This window comes from Conger conger, chromosome 4, assembly GCF_963514075.1.
Source record: "Conger conger chromosome 4, fConCon1.1, whole genome shotgun sequence".
Taxonomy (NCBI): Eukaryota; Metazoa; Chordata; class Actinopteri; order Anguilliformes; family Congridae; genus Conger; species Conger conger.
In genome coordinates this window covers 72,029,682-72,050,849 of record NC_083763.1, presented here as the reverse complement: position 1 = coordinate 72,050,849, position 21,168 = coordinate 72,029,682, and the positions used below count along the sequence as shown (strand labels likewise).

General features: G+C 44.0%; 3 protein-coding genes across 4 annotated transcripts; 2 read left to right on the top strand and 1 right to left on the bottom strand.

Annotated features, from left to right (window-relative positions):
* Window positions 1-152: 152 nt before the first annotated feature.
* Window positions 153-2,290, top strand: lsm5 (LSM5 homolog, U6 small nuclear RNA and mRNA degradation associated). The gene is made up of 5 exons (XM_061239417.1): window positions 153-312; window positions 945-1,040; window positions 1,373-1,400; window positions 1,618-1,690; window positions 1,941-2,290. The coding sequence occupies exons 1-5, from the start codon at window positions 267-269 to the stop codon at window positions 1,971-1,973; spliced, it is 276 nt and encodes a 91-aa protein (XP_061095401.1). The 5' UTR covers window positions 153-266; the 3' UTR covers window positions 1,974-2,290.
* Window positions 2,291-3,541: 1,251 nt separating this feature from the next.
* psme2 (proteasome activator subunit 2) lies at window positions 3,542-16,233 on the bottom strand. 2 transcript variants are annotated; one of them, XM_061240272.1, is made up of 11 exons: window positions 16,098-16,233; window positions 11,612-11,644; window positions 10,818-10,880; window positions 10,051-10,137; window positions 8,953-9,001; window positions 8,728-8,825; window positions 7,670-7,738; window positions 6,867-6,934; window positions 6,331-6,385; window positions 5,610-5,696; window positions 3,542-4,131 (listed from the first exon to the last, which is right to left on the bottom strand). In XM_061240272.1, exons 1-11 carry the CDS (start codon window positions 16,131-16,133, stop codon window positions 4,051-4,053), a joined length of 726 nt encoding a protein of 241 aa, XP_061096256.1. In that variant the 5' UTR covers window positions 16,134-16,233; the 3' UTR covers window positions 3,542-4,050. The 2 variants fall into 2 exon arrangements, with proteins under 2 accessions (XP_061096256.1, XP_061096255.1); XM_061240271.1 differs by lacking the exon at window positions 16,098-16,233 and adding an exon at window positions 12,819-13,016 and having other exon boundaries at window positions 3,545-4,131.
* LOC133126716 (E3 ubiquitin-protein ligase RNF31-like) lies at window positions 15,161-21,108 on the top strand. Its single transcript, XM_061239053.1, has 8 exons — window positions 15,161-15,399; window positions 16,680-16,875; window positions 17,411-17,548; window positions 17,846-18,001; window positions 18,093-18,143; window positions 19,834-19,951; window positions 20,262-20,408; window positions 20,945-21,108. The coding sequence occupies exons 2-8, from the start codon at window positions 16,684-16,686 to the stop codon at window positions 21,106-21,108; spliced, it is 966 nt and encodes a 321-aa protein (XP_061095037.1). The 5' UTR covers window positions 15,161-15,399; window positions 16,680-16,683.
* Window positions 21,109-21,168: the final 60 nt, after the last annotated feature.

Below are 21,168 nucleotides of genomic sequence, written 5' to 3'. Positions count from 1 at the left end.
AAAGACATCGTTAAATACACATTTTTTAATGTTTTTAAGCTAGCAGTAAATTCTAAGGATAACCCAGTTTTAAACACCTTGGTATAATATGAAACCATATTAAACCGAAAACAACCAGGCGGTTATCTAATAAAAGCTGGGGATAAAACGTACAAATACTTCCTGTCGAGAGCAAAGTTGCATCACTTGTTCGAACAATATATTATTTTTGTCTGATTTCCACATCGTATCTATGATTGATTGCTCGTGTCTGTTCTCTTTCGAACATGGCGGCGACTCCAGCAACGAATCCGTCACAATTGCTTCCTCTGGGTAAGTGTGATAGATACATGAATGGTATGTTCGTTAAATTGCATTGTGCTGATAATATTGCTATGGTTTGTTGATTCGCTTCTTATAAGATCAGTGTTGTGCAAACTGAACCAAAACAAAAAGTAGCATACTGGCTTGAATTCGCTAATATCCAAATGGCTAATGCATGCTGGCTAGCTAGCATGCCTGGTATTACGTTTATGTTAACTAGCTACCTACAAAATAAAATGTTTAACTTGTTAAGAAACTAACGCCAACTTCGAGATTTGTAATTGCACGCGAAGTTGCACTTTTAACTGTACTTAAGGAATGCTTCGCTGTTTGCGAGCTAACAAACTGGCTAACTTTTCATTACTGAGTAAAGAAATGTGTGGATTGCGGGGAAATCGGTCCGTGAGTGGCTAACACAGTCGCTCTTCTTTCATTATTCTAACGTCTGTCTGTAGCTTCTAAAAAACAGTCAATGCATTAATACAGGTTCCTTACCTATGGTACATTTTCCCTGTCGTGCATGCCAGTTTCTAATGTAATGTGTTCCCTGTTCGGCATTTGTTGACCATGACTGCTCGAGTTAACACACCTGTAGTGTAACCTTCATGTCACTCAACGTTTTTGGTTGCTTTCCATTACAGAACTCGTGGACAAGTGCATTGGCTCCAGAATCCACATCGTTATGAAGAATGACAAAGAGATCGTCGGAACCCTTTTGGGCTTCGATGATTTTGTCAGTATCCTTTTACGAAGTGATCCTACGGACTGCGTCATATCACAAATGAGCAGAAGTGTACATCCTGTGCCTGTTATGCTCGCGAGCCCTATTTAAAATGTTAGAAGAGTTTCCATTTTGCTGGTTGGGCTGACTTGTTTGGTCAATCACCAACTTGGCAAACTGGACACGCACCGCTGTTAGTGTCATCCTACATGATACTAGTATTGATACTGAACGTAAACTTTGACATCTAACACCCCATTTTATTCATCCTGGATTCATAATTGTCATTTAAGTTCATTTAAATGAACCCTGGTGTTTGTTCCGGTATTCCTTCACCCCATATTGCAGACATGGTGCTGGAGGACGTGACGGAATTGTAAGTAGATCTGTTATTAAACCAGACCAGTTTTAAATTCATACTTCGGCATCATCGATTAGTCGTTTTTTGGCCGTTATTGAATAATTAATGTTCTGTAGAGATGTTTCTGGTTTGTATCACATGAGACTCAATGAATAGGGCATTTTTAAGCTGTGGCTTCAGGACTGGGGTATTTTCCGTGGTTAACATGTTTCTTTCCGTGTCCTTTCCTCAGCGAGATCACACCGGAAGGGAGGAGGATAACCAAACTGGATCAGATCTTGCTGAATGGCAACAACATCACTATGGTAACTAACTTGACCTCTGATTATGTAGTCTTTCATACCAGCTCTGCGCACGCACATGCGCGCATTAGCTTGTTTTCCAAAAAGTAATTGTGAGGATGCTGACTTTTTACCTTGTGATCGTGTTCCTTAGTGCCTGCAGTCAATGCGCAGTGTTCATTTCAGTGCAAAAAGTAACTGGCGCATTGGAATGGCAGTAGATGAAAAAAAAAAAAAAAAAAGTGTTAATCTTTTTCTTTTTTTTCCGCCTTAGCTCATTCCTGGAGGGGAGGGCCCAGAGGTGTGAGGGGTGAAAGGAGCATTTGGGAAACCTCTTATTCTGTACATGTCAGCTCTCCTTTCCTCTCAACTTTTTTTTTATGTTTGTGTACATTTTTATTTTGAAGACTTTTTTTTTTCTTTTCATTTTTAACAATGGCTATTTTCCCAATGGGAGCCATTTGAATTGTCTTCTGAGTAGCGAACATAATGTTACCGTGTGGTATGAAGAGAGAATTAATAGAATAATTGAGAAAAAAAAATGTTTATTGATTTAAAAATGTTTTTGTTATAAATAAATCACACGATGACGTGCCCCCTTTGGGACTGATTTTTAAACTTGAATGTTTTCCTGTTTCTGTCTGGGTCCTTAGCTTTGGCTGTTCAGGTGAATTCTGTGAGATTACTGTCATTTGTCCAGTTGATTTTCTGGAAAGTTTTTATAATTCAGTCTTGGAGAATGTCAGTGAAGTCACAACTTTTGTCCTGGATAAGGTTCAAAACTCCACCTTTTAGCCACCATAGTATCCTTTGTTCAAAGTTTGGTTTGTTTTACAAGAATTGTAATCATTTATGTGAGTGACCAGCTCTCTCATAGCAACTGTGTCATGCGGGGCCGGTAATTTGAATAGGCTTATGAGGTACACTCCTGTAATATGGGTTAGGGGCTTATTACTAAAATGCCTCCTGAGATCATAAGAGCGCATCGGTGTACTTGGCCTGTAGAACGGTGTTGAAATGAGCTGCTTCATGTTTGTCCTGCACGGCCACTGAGGCAGCCAAACACTGCAGCACCTTGACACCGTGCAGGGCTAACACCCAGTGTTAGCATATTACGAACACCCAGTGTTGGCATATTGCTAACACCCAGTGTTGGCATATTGCTAACACCCAGTGTTGGCATATTGCTAACACCCAGTGTTAGCATATTACGATCACCCAGTGTTGGCATATTGCTAACACCCAGTGTTGGCATATTGCGAACACCCAGTGTTGGCATATTGCGAACACCCAGTGTTGGCATATTGCGAACACCCAGTGTTGGCATATTGCGAACACCCAGTGTTGGCATATTGCGAACACCCAGTGTTGGCATATTGCGAACACCCAGTGTTGGCATATTGCTAACACCCAGTGTTGGCATATTGCTAACACCCAGTGTTGGCATATTGCTAACACCCAGTGTTGGCATATTGCTAACACCCAGTGTTGGCATATTGCTAACACCCAGTGTTGGCATATTGCTAACACCCAGTGTTGGCATATTGCTAACACCCAGTGTTGGCATATTGCTAACACCCAGTGTTGGCATATTGCTAACACCCAGTGTTGGCATATTGCTAACACCCAGTGTTGGCATATTGCTAACACCCAGTGTTGGCATATTGCTAACACCCAGTGTTGGCATATTGCTAACACCCAGTGTTGGCATATTGCTAACACCCAGTGTTGGCATATTGCTAACACCCAGTGTTGGCATATTGCTAACACCCAGTGTTGGCATATTGCTAACACCCAGTGTTGGCATATTGCTAACACCCAGTGTTGGCATATTGCTAACACCCAGTGTTGGCATATTGCTAACACACACTACAAGATGGGGGGGGAGGGGGGGGGAAGTGCGTGCATGCGTGCGTGTGCGTGCAAGCACTGCACAGTCACTGAGGCAGCCACTCTTGAGTACACTCTTGTGTGCATTCATTAGGGAGTGTGTGTGTGTGTGTGGTGTGGGGTGCCACGCACGTCTTGGCACGTGTGTTGCTGGGTGAAGGGTTTCAGCTCTGGCTGGATAGAGAGCGCTGTGTGGACCAATGGTCCGCTATGGCCTAAATTGTCTAAAAGCACTAAAAGCACTTTACCATTATTTACCTCCGCTTGCACAAAAACAATATTGAGACCCTGAATCTGCAGTAAGAGGGCTGTGCTTTATTGGTACCACCAACGTAATGGTCCCAGTGTGTGTGCCAATTGAAAATTCGCATCACCCGTGGGTGTGACAGTACTGGACAGGAGTTGGATGATATGGTACATCTCAGGAACATGAAATAAAACAGAACAGCAAATAAGAATGTTCTCAGGATTGCTTCCCCCCCCCCCCCCAGTCCTCAGTACATGGGTGGCTTCTCTTCTCCTTTCGGATTGGTCACCTTTTCCAGGTTCTTGCTGATGATGTCATACAGTTCCGCCTGGACAGATGCCAAGAATAAAAAATGAAATGAAAACCAGTATTTAAAGATCATGTGCAATCAAAAAATATATGCATATAAGAATAAAACTACACAATGAAGTTCAGGCAAGAAATAAAATGTAGTATTTATACTGCAGACTACAAGACGCCTTTGGTATTGGTCGTTTGGAGGCTGTGTTTTTGGAACAAGTAGTGCATCCATTTAACAGACGGCCAATCATAAGTGAGCTTACAGTAAATGTATTGGGGGTGAGACTCAATTCAGCTGGTGAACTAAATGGTTTTAAGGGTTTTAACGACCTGAGAGTAAGATATCCAGACTGATGTTGATGGGTCACAGACATCAGGGAGTCATGGCATGCAAAGGATATGCGCAGCCATGGTTGTGCTGCAATTAGAACATCCATCCATCCATTATCCTAACCCGCTTATCCTGAACAGGGTCGCTGGAGCCTATCCCAGCATAGATTGGGTGAACGGCAGGAATACACCCTGGACAGGTCGCCAGTCCATTGCAGGGCACACACACCATTCACTCACACACTCATACCCACGGGCAATTTAGACTCTCCAATCAGCCTAACCTGCATGTCTTTGGACTGTGGGAGTACCCGGAGGAAACCCACGCAGACACAGGGAGAACATGCAAACTCCGCACAGAGAGGCCCTGGCCGACGGGGATTCAAACCCAGGACCTCCTTGCTGTGAGGCGGCAGTGCTACCCACTGCACCATCCGTGCCGCCTGCAATTAGTACACTTCAAGAAAAGCTGAGAATCTGTACTTTGATCACATGTAGAAAGGGATACGCTGTGTCACAGCCTTTGACTGACACTGTACTTCACAAAGGGAAAATATATTTTTACACTGCTAATTGTTTTTCTTTAAGTCAAAGCATACAACCTTATTTTGTTCCACGTCATCGACTGCCAACTGAAGCTTGGAACCGGACAGACCACTTCTCACACCAGCTACCCAGTTACTGTCACTCGCTTAGAAACCACAGATACTCACTCCACCCAGTTACTGTCACTCACATAGAAACCATGGATACTGACTCTGCCCAGTTAGAAACCATGGATACTGACTACCCAGTTAGAAACCATGGATACTGACTCTACCCATTTAGAAACCATGGATACTGACTCTGCCCAGTTACTGTCACTCATGTATAAACCACAGATACTGACTCCACCCAGTTACTGTCACTCATGTAGAAACCACAGATACTGACTCCACCCAGTTACTGTCACTCACACTCACGTAGAAACCATGGATACTGACTCCACCCAGTTACTGTCACTCGTGGAAACCATGGATACCCACTCCACCCAGTTACTGTCACTCACGTAGAAACCATGGATACCCACTCCACCCAGTTACTGTCACTCGTGGAAACCATGGATACCCACTCCACCCAGTTACTGTCACTCGTGGAAACCATGGATACCCACTCCACCCAGTTACTGTCACTCACGTAGAAACCGCGGATATCCAGCACAACCACACGGATCTCGCAGTACGCCGCCTCGTCCTTCTCATGGACCAGCGAGCGGTAATCCATCTGTCGGCGGGGGAATTCAAGGGGAAAATACATAAAGATACCATGGAGATATAACAAGATACTTGAATTTCAGTTCATAAGAGAAGGGCATATGTGGGGCAGCCTGTAGCCCAGTGGCTAAAATATATGACAGTGACCTGGTAGGTTGGTGGCTCAAGCCCCGGTGTGGCCACGATAAGATCTGTGCAGCTGCTGGGCCCTTGAGCAAGGCCCTTAACCCCACATTGCTCCAGGGGGAATTGTCCCCTGCTTTGTCTAATCAAATCACTCTGGATAAAAGAATCAGCTAAATAACTAATTATTATTATACTGCATGTTAATGCAACCTCATAACTATACTGAGAAATGATCAGTCTATCGCACACACAGGGGTACACTCTACTACACTGACATGTGGGGGCAGCTATATAGTTCAGTGCTTATGAGAACTACACTCGACTAGCAGGGAATAACCGGGAGATTGCGGGTTTGTTTCCCAGGTGAAGCACTGCCAGTATACGGCAGTACTTCACCTGAATTGCATTGAGTCCAGCTGTACTCAGTGGACTGTATGTGAAAGTGTAAGCTAAGTTACTGTGGATAAGAGTGTGTCTACGGATATAATGTTTAAAAACGTCAGGGAAGATCATCTCACCACGTGAGTGTCTTTGGAGGCTTTGGCCACTGCGTCACCCCGCTCGGAAAAGTACCTGGAAACGGCAACAGGATCATGTTCCACACGCATCATCACCTCTACAGGCACGTTCAAAGGCAGCACGGCAGTGCCAAAGGCCATTTGAAACATAGAGCAACTGCAATGCTACACTGTATGTGTACCATCTGTATATATGTATACAGTGCACTAAGGAAGCAACTGGCTGCACCTGTCTAGCCAACTGTCCAATTACTGTTTGGTCCCCTAAAATTAGGGGAATATGTATAGAAAGGGATGGTATTCCTACACGGATCACCCGATATGGATGCAAATACGCTCAACTTAAAGATGACAGTCTGCTTTTTAACCTCATTATTCATTGTTTAATTTCAAATCTAATGTGCTGGAGTACAGAGCCAAAAGAACACAAATTGTAGCACTGTCCAAATACTTGTGGACTGCACTGTATGTATACCATCTATAAATATGTAAATGCCAAAATAAAAAATAACATAAGATGGCAGAAATCCTCTCACTTGTTAATGTTGGTCTGAAAACCCTCCACTTTGGTCTTCACTGCAGTCATCCTCTCCAGAATTTTCTCCTGGAAATAAACAGTGATTGAGGAAATGTTTCACAATTATGATTGTAACAATAACAGAAAGATGATAAAAAGTTTGCTCATAAAATGCAATGGTAAAACTAGTTCCTAGTCATATTTGTGAGACCTGCAACCACCTAATAAAAGACCTAAATGTCCATCCAACCATCTATCCATCCACTGGGGAGGGGGGCTGGCGTATATCCCAGCATGCAATGTGTGGAATACACCCTGGACAGGTCACCAATCCATCACAGAACCCACCCACCACTGACTCTACATTCATATGACTGCCCAGTCATTGTAAAAAAAAAACATATTAAAGGTACAATAGGTAAGATTTTTGTGTTAAAACATTGTTACAAGAACAACTGTAAGCCCATTCCTATCATTGAAAAAGGCTCACCGACATGTTGACTCACCCTTCGGGTTTAAAAGTATACGGTTGACGGCCCGACGCTGTACCAAAACATCATATAGCTGTACAATAATTCAAGCTCATTGGTTGAAAATTGCCAATGGCGTTTAAACATCAGCGCATTTACAGAGGAGGGGGAGTGCTGCGGTTTGAAGGTGTTTGTTGCTGCTATTCGTCTCGTGACCGTTAGAAGTCCGAAATTACCTATTTGTACCTTTAAAGACCCGAACTGTAAAGAAAGGTTATTATCGCATCGGTCTTTGTAACCTGAGTTACAAAGATTTTACAAATATGAATACATGTACTTGCTGTCAGTTTACCTGGATTGCCACACCAAAGTCATTTCCGTCCTCAATCTTTGGGATAAGATGCTGAATCCAGCAAGAGACCTGAGGTTAAAAGAGTGCCTTATTATACTGTAAACTTCCTTTTTTTTATTACATATTACATAGACCTCATACCACTTCACAATATGTGGTTGTGTGTGCGTCCCTTTTTATGGCATCCCTCTGTAGCATCCATTGCTTCAGAAATGGCGCTAGCCTTGCTTCTGTCTCAGCCAGAATGTAAATAGTGATGTAAATAATGAAGCAGAGCTCAAATAGCTTGTGTAGCCACAGTCCTGAACTTATATGCCAAGCTGGGGTATTACTTTAAGGATCAAGAGTACTTGTACACACCCCCACAGGATACACACATAAGCCCAGACAGAAAGTCTCCTGGCAACAGTAATTCGTTATTCAGTCATTTTCACTGAAGCTGAACCGAACTGCACATTTAAACCACCAGGGGTCGCTCTATCATCACCTAGCAACTGACTCTTTTAGCTGACTGTTGTTTGTTCGCCATTTTACAGTTCATGTGAATCTTTCTGTCTTGCCCTTTACACTGCCGAAAACCTGAGGTTTCTCAATCAACCGTCTCTATCCATTTTGCCACTTGGTCATTTGGCTGAAATCTACTCATGTTATGTTAACCTGTTTTGGTAGATCTGAACTCATTTTTACCCCTTATTCTAAAAGTCATTGTGTTTTACACTGAGTCATCCCTTTCTGAAATGTAGGGTGCTCTGTAGCGTAGGGGTTAAGGTTCATCACCCGGTGGTTCGATCCCCGGTGTAGCCACAATAAGATCCGCACAGCTGCTGGGCCCTTGAGCAAGGCCCTTAACTGCATTTTTCCAGGGGAAGGATTGTCTCCTGCTTAGTCTAAATCAACTGTAAGTTGCTTTGGATAAGAGAGTCAGCCAAATGACATACATTACATTACATTACATTACATTTCATTGTAACTGCATTTCCTGTCAGTTGTTGAAAGCTATAAAACTTCGAGCGTAACTACAGCTCTATTACACCGCTATTACCCTGCAGGCTGCTCACCGTGATGAAGGTCTCTTTCAGCGCCCTGATCTCCGGCTTCACCCTGTCCAGCAGACTCACAATCTTCTCGTTGCCTTTGAGGTAGCCGCACTTGGGAGCTGGTGTGCGGGAGACAGAGGGGGTTTCACATCGACAAGACACAGGGCAGCGGTTTAACGCGACGCGCGAGACGGACTGAAAGAGCGATGTGTTACAGAGAGAACGAGTGAGAATAAGGCCACTCACGTTTCTTTTTCTTCTTCTCCTCGTCCTCGTCTTTGTCGGTCTCCATTTCCTTCGGGAGGAAAAAAGCGGAAAGCTGAAGTGAACCTTCACAGTGTTGAGCAGGACGCTGAACATGAGAGCACAGCAAGGTATATCGAATCTATTCTAATGGCCCTGGAAAAGTATGTAAAGGAGTTCAAATGAAACCAGAAATTCATTCTGTCCTCTACTGTCCCTGTCCCTCTACTCCCTCCCTTTTCCAGGGAGGGAGACCACACCCAGAGTACACAGTGATTCCCCCAGGAGTGAGTCTGAGAACTAGCCTACAGCGGGTTCAGAACGTAAAAGTCCTTCCAAGTCATTTGTTCCAATCACCAGGATTTGCTAATTAGCAAAATTCTTCAGACAGGAGGTAGAACTGGTTAGTGAAATCAGCTGGCTGAGTTCATAGAGGGGGGCGACATTGGCTCAGGTGGTAAGAGCAGTCGTCTGGCAGTCGGGCCGGCAGCCTGGGTGTGTCGAAGTGTCCCTGAGCAAGACAACTAACACCCAAATGCTCCTGACGAGCTGGTCGGTGGCTTGCATGGCAGCCACTCGCCGTTGGTGTGTAAGAGTGTGTATGAATGGGTGAATGAGAAGCATCAATTGTACAGCGCTTTGGATAAAGGCGCTGTAGGGCATTTTACATAAGTGTGCCTCTCTTTAGACCCCCAAAAGTAAACAGACTGTGTTGACCATGTTGACACAGGGCCAGCAAGGTTTGATGAAAAGACAGTGCTTGTCAATACAGACTATTGCTCCCATCATTGTGCTGCCTCTGCGCAATTCTGCCACCTCAGTGGAATGCTCCCAGAACTGATGAGTTGAAATAGCACTGTATAAACCAGGGGGTTTCCACATCCAGAGTTTGGTGTATTTGGGGGGTTATTACAGTGCTATATAAATGCCAACCATTTACTATTTACCATTCATAGGTGGACTAAACACATGGCAGGACTTTTACGTTCTGAACCCTGGACTTTCCACCTCCGCTAAGCTAAACCAGGCACAGCCCAGAACATCTTGTGCTGCCGCGCATCGGGAGTGCTGCTTCCCGCTCGATGTCAACGTGCACGTTACCTCTTCTTCCGGGGCGGGGGGATCCGGAATCGGGATGTCCAGGGGTGCGTGGACAGAGGACAGGTCGGTGAGGCTGAGTTCATCGGCCTGAGAAGCGGGGGGAGGAGAGAGAGAGAGAGAGAGAGAGAGAGAGAGAGAGCTGTTTGGGTGTGTAGGAATTTGGTCCTTTGTGAAGTAAAACTTGTCGTCCGATCTTCAGGTCGACAACAATTTATTAATATAGCAAAAATAGTCTTTATTTACACTATGAAGCATACCGGGTAAAAGCAAGGCAGGACAATTACAAAATAGTGTTGTGTGGGTACAAGCTTTGCATGTTCCTGGGTAACAGGCAGACAAACAGACATTGTTACCTATGCATGTGATGTTGAATGAAACCAAATGGTAATTATATCAAAAGCAGACAGTAAACTTTCACACCCATCGATCAACCTGGCTTCCTCCCTTTGTTCCAAACCCCCCCTTGATCATTCAGTATGATTGAGGTGTTAGGTGACCATCCAAGAACACTGAAGCAGGAAACATATTCTTCCCTACAGCTGAGACGTCGCCCAAACCGATCTAAACTCACTACGGTCATTAACAATCCCCTGGAAAACATGCCGTAGAGGCGGGAGCACCCGGGCAGATCCACGAAGCATACTGTCCACAGTAAATGAAATGAATACCATTCCTGTATCCTGTAATTATTAAGCGATCATTATCAGTAGACTGAGAAACTGAAGCAGGGGCAGAGCTACAGAGACAGCAGCGGTACATTAGCCTACCTTCAGCAAGTTGTCCAGCTGCAAGATCTTCAGAGGAATGTGAGTTGAAAACAGATCTTCAGCCTAAACACCACACACACACACACACACACACCCATAAACACACACACACACACATTAGTTGTCCATACCCATTTCCCATTTTCACCCCTCAAGCCCTCAACATAATAACTGAAATCAGTAGTCACGCACTGTCAGTAATATGCAATCAGTCAATAGCATCCCTGGCATTTCACATGCTGACACAGTGGACATGGACATGCATTCCAGGTCGTCAGATATCCCAGCATTAACTGTCACACTACAACTCTAAAACAAACAGTGGCCTTAATTAATGCAAATTAAATTATTTCTAAACCTTTTTTTTTTCTTTTGCAGCACTTTTATAGTATGCCACCCTTTGTTAGTCCGCGCCAGGCTGTACCTTAACCTAACTGTACAATTTCCTGTCATCCATCCACCTATTATCACTTGGTTAGGGTTGCTGGAGCCTATCCCAGCATGCATTGAGCTACAGGCAGGAATACACCAGGTTACCAGTCTATTGCAAAGCAGTTTAGACTCTCCAGTTAACCTAACCTGTCTCTCCAGTTAACCATGTCTTTGGACTGTGGGAGGAAACCAGAGTACCCCACCACCCCAACTAGGACTCAACCCCAGCTCACAAATAATACATATTAAAACCCTAAACAAATATTAAAAATACTGTGTAAAAAAAGAAAAGAAAACACACAATCACACATACACACATTACATAAAGAATGCACAAATCTACAAATAAGAGAAACACAAACCTGCTGGCACAGAGACTGGTGGAAGCTGTCAACCTGAAAAAGACAAAGCAGAGCGATGAATTCAGTCTCAGAGAGCACGCTCCGTTGCCCTGCGTCACTGACGACATTTTACATTTTACATTTTCGTCATTTGGCAGACGCTTTTAATCCAAAGCGATTTACATAGTGCATAGGTTCTTCCACATGTTAAAGCATCACATCCATAACCAGTAAAATACACATGAAGGGCTGTTCTAAACAAAAATACAGTCGTCTTAAGTGCAATTATTTTTTTTATTTTTCTTGGGTTAGACAAGAGGGATATCGGACGGACGGACGGACGGACGGGGGGGGGGGGGGGGGGGGGTCAGGAGGGAGAACTAAGGTATAGTTTGAAAAGGTGTGTTTTTAGTCTGCGTCGAAATAGGGGGAGAGATTCTGCTGTCCTGACAGTGGTAGGCAAGTCATTCCACCACTGAGGAACCAGAACGGAAAACAGATGTGAACCTGCAGCTCGTGCAGCTCCGATGACAGGGCTCCAGGCTCCAGGCTATTCAAGAGGAATGTATACATGTAAACGGGTTGCACCACACATGCGATAACTGATAAATGTATTTCTGTGTATACTCTGTCAGTTTCCCAGGAACAACATTCACCCCCTACGTGCGGTTCAGCGGCTCGGTTTATGCTTGTTGGTATATCCACTGAGTAAACACAACATAAAGATCCTGCCAGCTGACGCCATATAGTATTTATGACTATTCTGGAGTCACTGTTTTGCGCTTGTGTGCATCATCTCTATTTGGGCCGGTATTTCGGTGGACTTGTGGAACAAGTTTTTTTACTTTCAATTTCAGCAATCATGGATGTCATCTTGGGGCAGGAAGGCTAGGGACTGTTCCTAATAATGCGGTCTGCCCCCTGTTAAATTAAAAACGCCCCCAAAATGCTTGACAGTTTATTCTTCTAACAACGTTTTCCAGCCTTCTCTATGTACTTTCTGCTGCTCCACTTGGATAACGTCATAACGCCCTGTTAAAGCATTTAGCTGTTAATTCGTTCAGCAGTAGTTCTGAACATGCTCGGTACTGCGTCTAAATGTAGGCTTCACTGAACATCGGGCAACAAATGTTACATATGTTGTATATCTTACTATGTGCAAGAGACAGGTGCAGCCAACTCAGCACCACGTTATAGCTATATTTTTGCTCATTGTGATTCCGCTTACCTTAACAGCGTTCTCTTCGTTCAACTTTAACACGGAGGCTTTCGGCATTTTCAGATTTAACGACGCAGCTAAAATAAACTTTAGCTTTAGGTTCGCGTATTAAATAGGCTAGAGTATCATATAAAATAGCACCAGAATTGTCTAGAATAAATTACAACGTGCACCGTCGTCTAACAATTTATTTAGACTAACCAGATTACTTACTTTCGATATCGTTCGTTTGAGCACCTGATCGAATAGCACCTCCCATTTAAATCCGTTTCATACAAATTAGCCAAATGCATTAATCATGTTTTAGTGAACACAAATGTGTGTAAGTGATGCCGATATAGCATTAGCATTAAAATAGGCTATGCCATCAAAATCGCAAACGTAGACAGTTGGATTCGTATAAGCGGTTGTGTTTGGGGCTGGCCTTGGTCATATTTCAACCCCTTTAGTTGAAATTATGGTTGCATAAATGACGGGAATTCAGTAATTGTACTCAAGTTTGGCACTTTTTGATTGGATGGCTAAAAGATTAAACGTTTCTGAATATCCGTCAACGTTGCTCTGACGACGTACTATATACAGGTGCGTCTAAAAAAAACCCCTTAAAAAAACCCATTTTTTCCCCTTAATTTAATTCAAAAAGTGAAACTTTCATATATTCTAGATTCATTACACATAAAGTGAAATATTTCAAGCCTTTTTTGTTTTAATCTTGATGATTACGACTTATAGTTCATGAAAATCAAAAATCCAGTATCTCGAAATATTATAATATCACATAAGTGTCAGGAATGTGGGACAGAGCGTAGTCGGGAAAACGGGCAGAGTTCAAAAACCGAGGAGACAGTAAGCAGAGGTACAAATCCCAAAAATTCTAAGCAGAGTCGAAAAAACCAGGCAGGGATCAATACCAGAAATATATAGGCACAGGGCACAGGGCACAGGGCAACTAGAACTGGGGTAGGGAATGGAATCACAGAAAGACAAACTAGCAACAAGAAACTGAAAAGGACGGGTTTAAATTGACTACTGAGACAGACATTACATTACATTAATGCCATTTGGCAGACGCTCTTATCCAGAGCGACGTACAACAAAGTACATACCCATAACTAGGGATAAGTGCACTGAAAGACCCTAGAGGGAAGTACAATTTCAACTGCTACCTGCACAACAAAGATAAGGACCAGGGCCTATTTGAATTATTATTATTATTATTATATATATTTTTTTAAACAAACAAACGCAAAAGTATGACCAAACCCCTTAACTAGCCAAACACTGCTTACCTAGCCAAACTAAAAATACTGATACACAAAAAAGTATGAGACACAGGTCAGAGGAATGGCAGAAATGGCAGGAAGGAATGGGGCGGTGGAGAAACGAAATGGTGAAACAAATGTATGAAGGTGAATGGAGCTGAAAACAGACTATGGTGGTCACAGAGGGAAACAAGATGCGAAAATGCTAGGGACAGGAAACAGAAAACACAGAACCTGAAAATAAGACCCATCAATTATAATGCAGAAATGATGACCTAAAGTATGTTAATTTATGCACTCAATACTTGGTCAGGCAATCATGGGGAAGACTGCTGACTTGACAGTTGTCCGGAAGACACTCATTGACACCCTCCATAAGAAGGGTAAGCCACAGAAGGGTCATTGCTGAAACGGCTGGCTGTTTCACAGAGTGCTGTATCAAAGCATATTCATGGAAGGTTGACTGGAAGGGAAAAGTGTGGTAGGAAAAGGTGCACAAGCAACAGGGACGATCGCAGCCTTGAGAGGATTGTCCAGCACAGCCAATTCAAGAACTTGAGGGACTGAGGCTGGAGTCAGTGCGTCAAGAGCCGAGGTGATTTGCACTTCAGAGTTTAAAATTTTTGTGTTTTCTTTGTAAGTGTTGGTTAACAACTAGGATGCCCGTTCGTTCACCAAATCACTAACTTAGTGGATATATTTCGTGTGACCATATCAACTCATATATTATTTTCAATTTAATATGACGGAAATATTATAAGCAATTGTTTTTATCAATGGCTGCTTTTAGTGTAATATAATATCGGCCTATAATTCTGTAGTTGCGTGTAGTTAATTAGTTAACAGTGAACTGATTTAACTTCTCAGCTTCCAAGTCCATTTTAAACCTGGAGTAGAGCAATTGTGGAAATTCCAGGATAGATTAACGGCAATATAATTTTGCTGATCATGGTAACAGCCCCTTTAAGGCGAACAAGCGAAACCGAAACTAGTATGCTGCCATTTTGGCTCTACAAGTCAGGTGACTTGATTTCTATGAAAATGAGAGTTTGACACAAAATGGCAATCATAGGTGATTAGTAGCAGCGATCCAACGGGCATCAGCTTCAGTTACTCGGTCGGCTATCGAAACTATAAGCAGTAAACGCTGCTGGCTAGTTCAGTTCCGTGCAAGCGAAGATCCTGATACCAGCTATCGCCGATGTCCACTGCTTTTATTCTTTACAGTTTACCAGCAAGCTAATCACAATAATTTAAGCGTTAAAAAAATATTTTTTAGCCAGTTACTGAACTTTTAAAAAGGAGCTTCGACAGTGTCAACTACTCAGGTAACGTTAATCTGCTTTCGATTTGACTCCTTATAATGCTCAATAGTGCAATAATTGCACCTAGCATAATTAATCTGTTCTTGATTTGACGAACATTTCTCAACTCGAGAAGGCTGAAAAGTCTGATTTGTCAAAATTACAATTATCCTCGTGAAATGTTTCACCCGAGTAGTGAGCTGGCTGACCTCATATTACGGGTTGGGAAGTTGTTTTTTATGCATTTGTTAGGCTAAATTAACGATATAGAATGCATTTGACAATGTTCCCACTTCGTTGGTTACTCTTTCAGCTGCATCCATTTAGCAAAATTTGCTTGTGTGAGACCAATAGGGAAAATATAATGAGGACGCGCGCACACATGCACAAAAATACACCCTTTTGCTCAATAAAATTAAGGTAAATCAACAGATGAACCAAAAAATATTACGAGTTATATCCATTAACAATAGGCTAATATTATGTTAGATTAAAAGTATTATTATTGAATAAATATGTCCCCTTAATTTCATTGGGTTGGTGTCGTGTATCATTTTAATTTAGTGTTGGCCTACATCCACAAAAAAACGTAGGCCTATTTGAAATAAGTAAATGGTAATATTCCATAATACTCATTCTGGAGCCCGGATGGCTGAGAGTAGTGTCGTTGGATTAGAGTGGAAGGAGTGCAAGCAACCTTTGATTTTTGACCCGAATGTTACCTCATCTGTTTGAGACTTTTCTTGTATCAGTGTCATCTGTGTTTCGCTGCGTTCCCCGCAGTACCTGTCTTGAACCTGTGTGACGGCACTGTTCACATTCCCGAGCGATGCTTTCTGTAATAGACCAACTGAAAGGCGGCACTCGAGCTATAGTCAGACTGCGTTGAAACGGCCTGTAGAACTTTATGGTACAATAGGTAATTTCGGACTTCTAATGGTAAAGAGAGGAATTGCAACAACAAACATCCTCAAACCACAATATCCCTCCCCCTTCTCTATGAACGCGCTGAATTTACCACCTTGTATTTTATACCTTAATTGAGGACTTTTGAATTTGTACGTCTCGGTACTGTTGTTCCTCAAGTCGTAATTGTCTTGGTATGGTAGTTACAGACTTGGCCTACCTACCCTGTGTGCAGGACATACGCGTATGGCCTTACAACCCATCCTATATGAATTGCTCCTTATCTGGCGTGTTCGGTTGTTCGTTATATGACCTTGCACTGTTTTGTATGTGGAAGATGTCTGCTTAATGTAATGTAATGTAATGTAATGTAATGCAATGTCTTGAATCCTGCTCAGATCCATGGCCACACACTACCTGAAGGAGGTAAGGGGTCAGGCGGAGGCCTGCCTTTTGACCACAGGCTATAGCCCGGAGGTGCAGGACACTGTGGAGAGGATGGCGAAAATCCCCCTCCCCCTCTTGGCCAAATATCAGCTTATTAACCTCAGTGAGCTGATGCGGCAGAACTGCACTTCGGGGGACAGGAAGGCGGTGAGGCTCCATTTCCTGTCAAACGCCACAGTGTTGTTCCTTAATTTTTACTGCGCCTCTTGATGTCTGGAAGTGTCGTGGCTCCGAGTGCCGGCTACTCCCAGTAGGCTGTGATACAAAATCGCAAATGACATGGCTTTGATTCTGCTTTGTGGCCAAACCCCTATTTGTGCACTTTTTTCAGCGCCCTCTAGTGGCAGTGTAGTATGGATCAGTATAAATGGATACTGTTAAGAAAAAAGTCTGGTATGTTCAGTTCTTTTGGGTAAATGCACATCATGTAAACGTGCCAGCTGAATAGTTAATGTGAAAAGGTCATCGATGGACAGATAAGCGTGTCACCTGCATTCAGAAGCTTTTTCATGTTTTTAATTTGGTGTTGTGTTTTTTTTTTTTTTTTTTTTTCCTGTACTTCCTGTTCCTCGTGTCACACTGACCTCTGACCACCCTCTGCTCATCATCACTGCCGTCTTCCGCCTCCTGCTCTACCTACCCATCTTGCATTGCGGCCACCCCTTTGTCCCCACTCCACCAGGAATTAAGTGCCCTGCACAGGGCAATGAGCATTCTGCAGAAGTACGGCTGTAACCTGGCCAACCCCAAACGTCCGAAGTACTGGCGCACAGTCAAGCACAACAATCCCATCTTCAGGTCCACTGTCGATGCCATCAAGGTAAGATGGGAGTGCAGATTTAAGCGCCCCCCCCCCCCGCTAGATGGCACAAGCCATCTAGAACTGTTGAAGCAGGGTTAGGACGTTCTAATTCCCTAATTGAAATTTGGCACCAAATTTCTTGAATTAATTTTCTCTCTCTCTCCTTCGCTCCCTCGCCCTTTGTTTCTTTTTCTCCCTCACTCAACTCTTTTTCCTTCTCTCTCTCCCCCTCTCTCTCTCTCTCTCTCTCCCCCCCCCTCTCCCTCCCTCTCTCTCTCTTTCTCTCGCTCTCTTTCTCTCCCCCCACTCTCTCAGGGTGGCCGAGCCGCGTTGCACCTGTATGGTTACACCATTCAACGGCCCGACGGTCTCAGCTTCCCCGATGATGTCACAGATCCTGATCTTGAGAAGGTTGCCGCGGTGACCGTGGAGGTCATGGCCTTTTGTGCAGAACTGGAGTTGTTTATCAAGGTCACACATTTTAGCCGTCATTGAACAGCTTTATATTAATTGTGTGTGTGTGTGTGCATATGAGCAATTAATAAATATGCATATTTTACAGGAGACTCACGAACACCCAGAATTCCTCGAGAGAATCATTTCTGGCCCGCAGGTATCTCCTCCGGCACTTTCACCTCTTCTTCCTGTTTCACTGTGTTTCCAGTGTCTGCTGGTTTAAATTCAGTCCTGGAGGGCCGCTGTGTCTGCTGGTTTAACTCCAGTCCTGGAGGGGCTGCAGTGTCTGCTGGTTTAACTCCAGTCCTGGAGGGGCCGCAGTGTCTGCTGGTTTAACTCCAGTCCTGGAGGGGCTGCAGTGTCTGCTGGTTTAACTCCAGTCCTGGAGGGCCGCAGCATCTGCTGGTTTAACTCCAGTCCTGGAGGGGCTGCAGTGTCTGCTGGTTTAACTCCAGTCCTGGAGGGGCCGCAGTGTCTGCTGGTTTAACTCCAGTCCTGGAGGGGCTGCAGTGTCTGCTGGTTTAACTCCAGTCCTGGAGGGCCGCAGCATCTGCTGGTTTAACTCCAGTCCTGGAGGGCCGCAGCGTCTGCAGGTTTAACTCCAGTCCTGCAGGGCCGCAGTGTCTGCTGGTTTAACTCCATTCCTGGAGTGGCCGCAGTGTCTGCTGGTTTAACTCCAGTCCTGGAGGGGCCACAGTGTCTGTTGGTTTTCAGGATGTTCTCGTCACTAGTGGTTCATTTAAGTCATTCATTGGCTAGATAATCCTCACACCTTGTTCTCACAGCCTTAATTGGCAGCTGATTGAATGGAAACCAGAAAGACCAACAAGACACTGCGGCCTCTTGGGAATTTAGAATTGAGAATGGGGGTGTGGATGGTTTCTGGCAGCATCAAGGCCTAAAATTCTGCATAGTCTGCCGTTAAAGGGTTCTTTGTCAGGGAGCTTTCACACTTTGCACCTATATTCGCACGATGGAGGGTTCTGTAGGGCATTTTACATAAGTGTGCCTCTCTGCAGACCCCCAAAAGAAAACAGACTGTGCTTACCATGTTGACACAGGGTCAGGAAGGCTTGGTGAAAAGACAGTGCTCGTCAATACAGGACTATTGCTCCCATCATTGTGCTGCCTCTGGGCAATTCTGCCACCTCCGTGGAATGCGCCCAGAACTGTTTAGGTGAAATAGTACTGTATAGGTCATGGGTTTTCCCCACATACAGTGTTTATTGTCTTTAGATAGCTCGTTGTGGGAAAGAGTTTGGTATCATTGGTGGTGTAGTACACTGGTTGCTGAATAAAGATCTTGAAACAACATTTAGAAATAAACCACAGGTAATGCAAGTTACCTGTGAGTCAGCATCCAGCTGTGCTACAAAGGTTAACCAGGTTTGTTAGGCATTCAGAGATAACATCAGCAGGACCATTGTTGTTTCCGCCGTCTTGTGACTCTTTATTTGATGATTTGTTGTTTTCCTGTGAACCCTGGGTATATAGAGGGGAACGTGGAATGGTTTGAGGAGACTGCACCCCGTAGTCACTCTCCTATACACCAGTGTCGTCACAAGATATATACTAAGTGTATCATTGTAGGCTATACAGGCCACAGGCACATCCGCGTCTGCAGAGATAGATAGTGATCATATAGAGCCACGGACAATTGCAGTTCCTTTTGTTGACCTGTTAGAACAGAGGAGTAGTTGACCTGTTAGAACAGAGGAGCAGTTGAACTGTTAGAACAGAGGAGCAGTTGAACTTATCTTTTGGAGTCAGATAAACGAGAACAAACTTAAATTAACCCTGTTCCAGTAGCATTGGTCAGACTGCACGCTTATCCCTTATCGACTCAGCAGGAAGTGCCTGAGCTGGCCCGACAAGACCTGCCTCCTCCCGCTCCCGCCCCCGCCCCCAGACCTGCTCAGCGCCCAAGAACAGCTCCGACCTCAGCAACCCCTGCTGCTCCCACAGGTGAGACTCATTGTTGCTCTTTACCTGCTTGAGTCTTACCACTTTCTGCCTCTTCAAAAATCTTTTTGGGGCGACCGTCCACACGATGATGTCACGATGTATGGTTGAAAAATGACAGCGCCCAATAAATTGTCAGGCCAAAAATGGGCAATTTGATTGCAAGTTTCTCACAAAGTATTTGGAACCTGAATCTCAAATTTGCATGAAATTAATTCCGCTGTGGGAGGTTTTTTTTAATTAATTAATTTTTTATTTATCTTTTATTTTTTTATTTTTTTTATGTGAGACGTCAAGTAAATTTTGTTTCCAGATCCACAGAGAATGTCCTGCACTGTGTGTGGCGACAATCCGTCCATCCGCTGTCTACCCTGTGGCTCGCTGTTCTGTGAGAACTGTGATGAAATCTTCCACCACCACCCAGAGAGAACCGATCACATAAGAGAAAAACTGCAGCCAGGTAAGCAGTATGTGGTTTGCCCCCCACAATCCAGTTGAGATTGACCAGATAATGAGCATTTCCTGATTCACATCTGAGTCAATCTCAGTTTCTGGCATTAGTTTGTTTGAGAATATTCAAAATGTGTGCATTTCAGTACTTTGACTTTTAAATGTTACCACGTTTGTTCAAGGCTCTTTTGCAAGAGACCGAAATAAGGCTTGGTTTTTCCCGCTCGATTCCCGGTCTATTTGAGAGACGAAAATATAGATGCAATCGGTGTTTTGTTCTTTGACTAATGTTTTCCCGTGTGCCAATTTGGTATTGTGCTATTTGGACTGTATTGAAATATTTTGTGGACAGATCAGGAGTCACACACTTATTGGACGTGCCATTCTCAGCCAGCCCATATGAAAGTCCACCTTTTTCCTGTGGCTTCAATTTGAACCACATCGAGGGTGCCCGAAAACTGCATTCCCATGGTCACACAACCCTTGTCACAGGCCCAAGGGTGTTTGTGCTGTTACCCAAATAGTTTTCCATCTTTTCTCCTGTAGACAATTGCAAAATCTGTGGAACATCCCCGGTCTCGGTTCAGTGTCCCACGTGTGCCCGAAGGTTGTGTTTGCCATGCGACAGACTGTATCACAGTCATCCCGATCGGAGGGACCACCGCCGAATCCAAACGGGTCTCGCCACCCCCCCGAGGGCCCTGAGGTGAGCAAGGGGTGTCGGGTGCCTGAGAGGGTACCCTCCCCACACGAGAGACGTTTGGGTGGAG

Bases quoted from the DNA above. Each gene is read 5' to 3' on its own strand.
- LOC133126716 (XM_061239053.1), top strand. From the start codon at position 16,684: ATGGCCACACACTACCTGAAGGAGGTAAGGGGTCAGGCGGAGGCCTGC. The intron at 18,002-18,092 runs GTCACACATTTT...CATATTTTACAG, and splicing joins AACTGGAGTTGTTTATCAAG to GAGACTCACGAACACCCAGA. The intron at 18,144-19,833 runs GTATCTCCTCCG...TTATCGACTCAG, and splicing joins GAATCATTTCTGGCCCGCAG to CAGGAAGTGCCTGAGCTGGC.
- lsm5 (XM_061239417.1), top strand. From the start codon at position 267: ATGGCGGCGACTCCAGCAACGAATCCGTCACAATTGCTTCCTCTGG. The intron at 1,041-1,372 runs GTATCCTTTTAC...CCCATATTGCAG, and splicing joins GGGCTTCGATGATTTTGTCA to ACATGGTGCTGGAGGACGTG. The intron at 1,401-1,617 runs GTAAGTAGATCT...TCCTTTCCTCAG, and splicing joins CTGGAGGACGTGACGGAATT to CGAGATCACACCGGAAGGGA.
- psme2 (XM_061240271.1), bottom strand. From the start codon at position 12,866: ATGCCGAAAGCCTCCGTGTTAAAGTTGAACGAAGAGAACGCTGTTAAG. The intron at 7,739-8,727 runs GTGAGCAGCCTG...TTTTAACCTCAG, and splicing joins TGAAAGAGACCTTCATCACG to GTCTCTTGCTGGATTCAGCA. The intron at 6,386-6,866 runs GTGAGAGGATTT...TGCCGTTTCCAG, and splicing joins TTTCAGACCAACATTAACAA to GTACTTTTCCGAGCGGGGTG.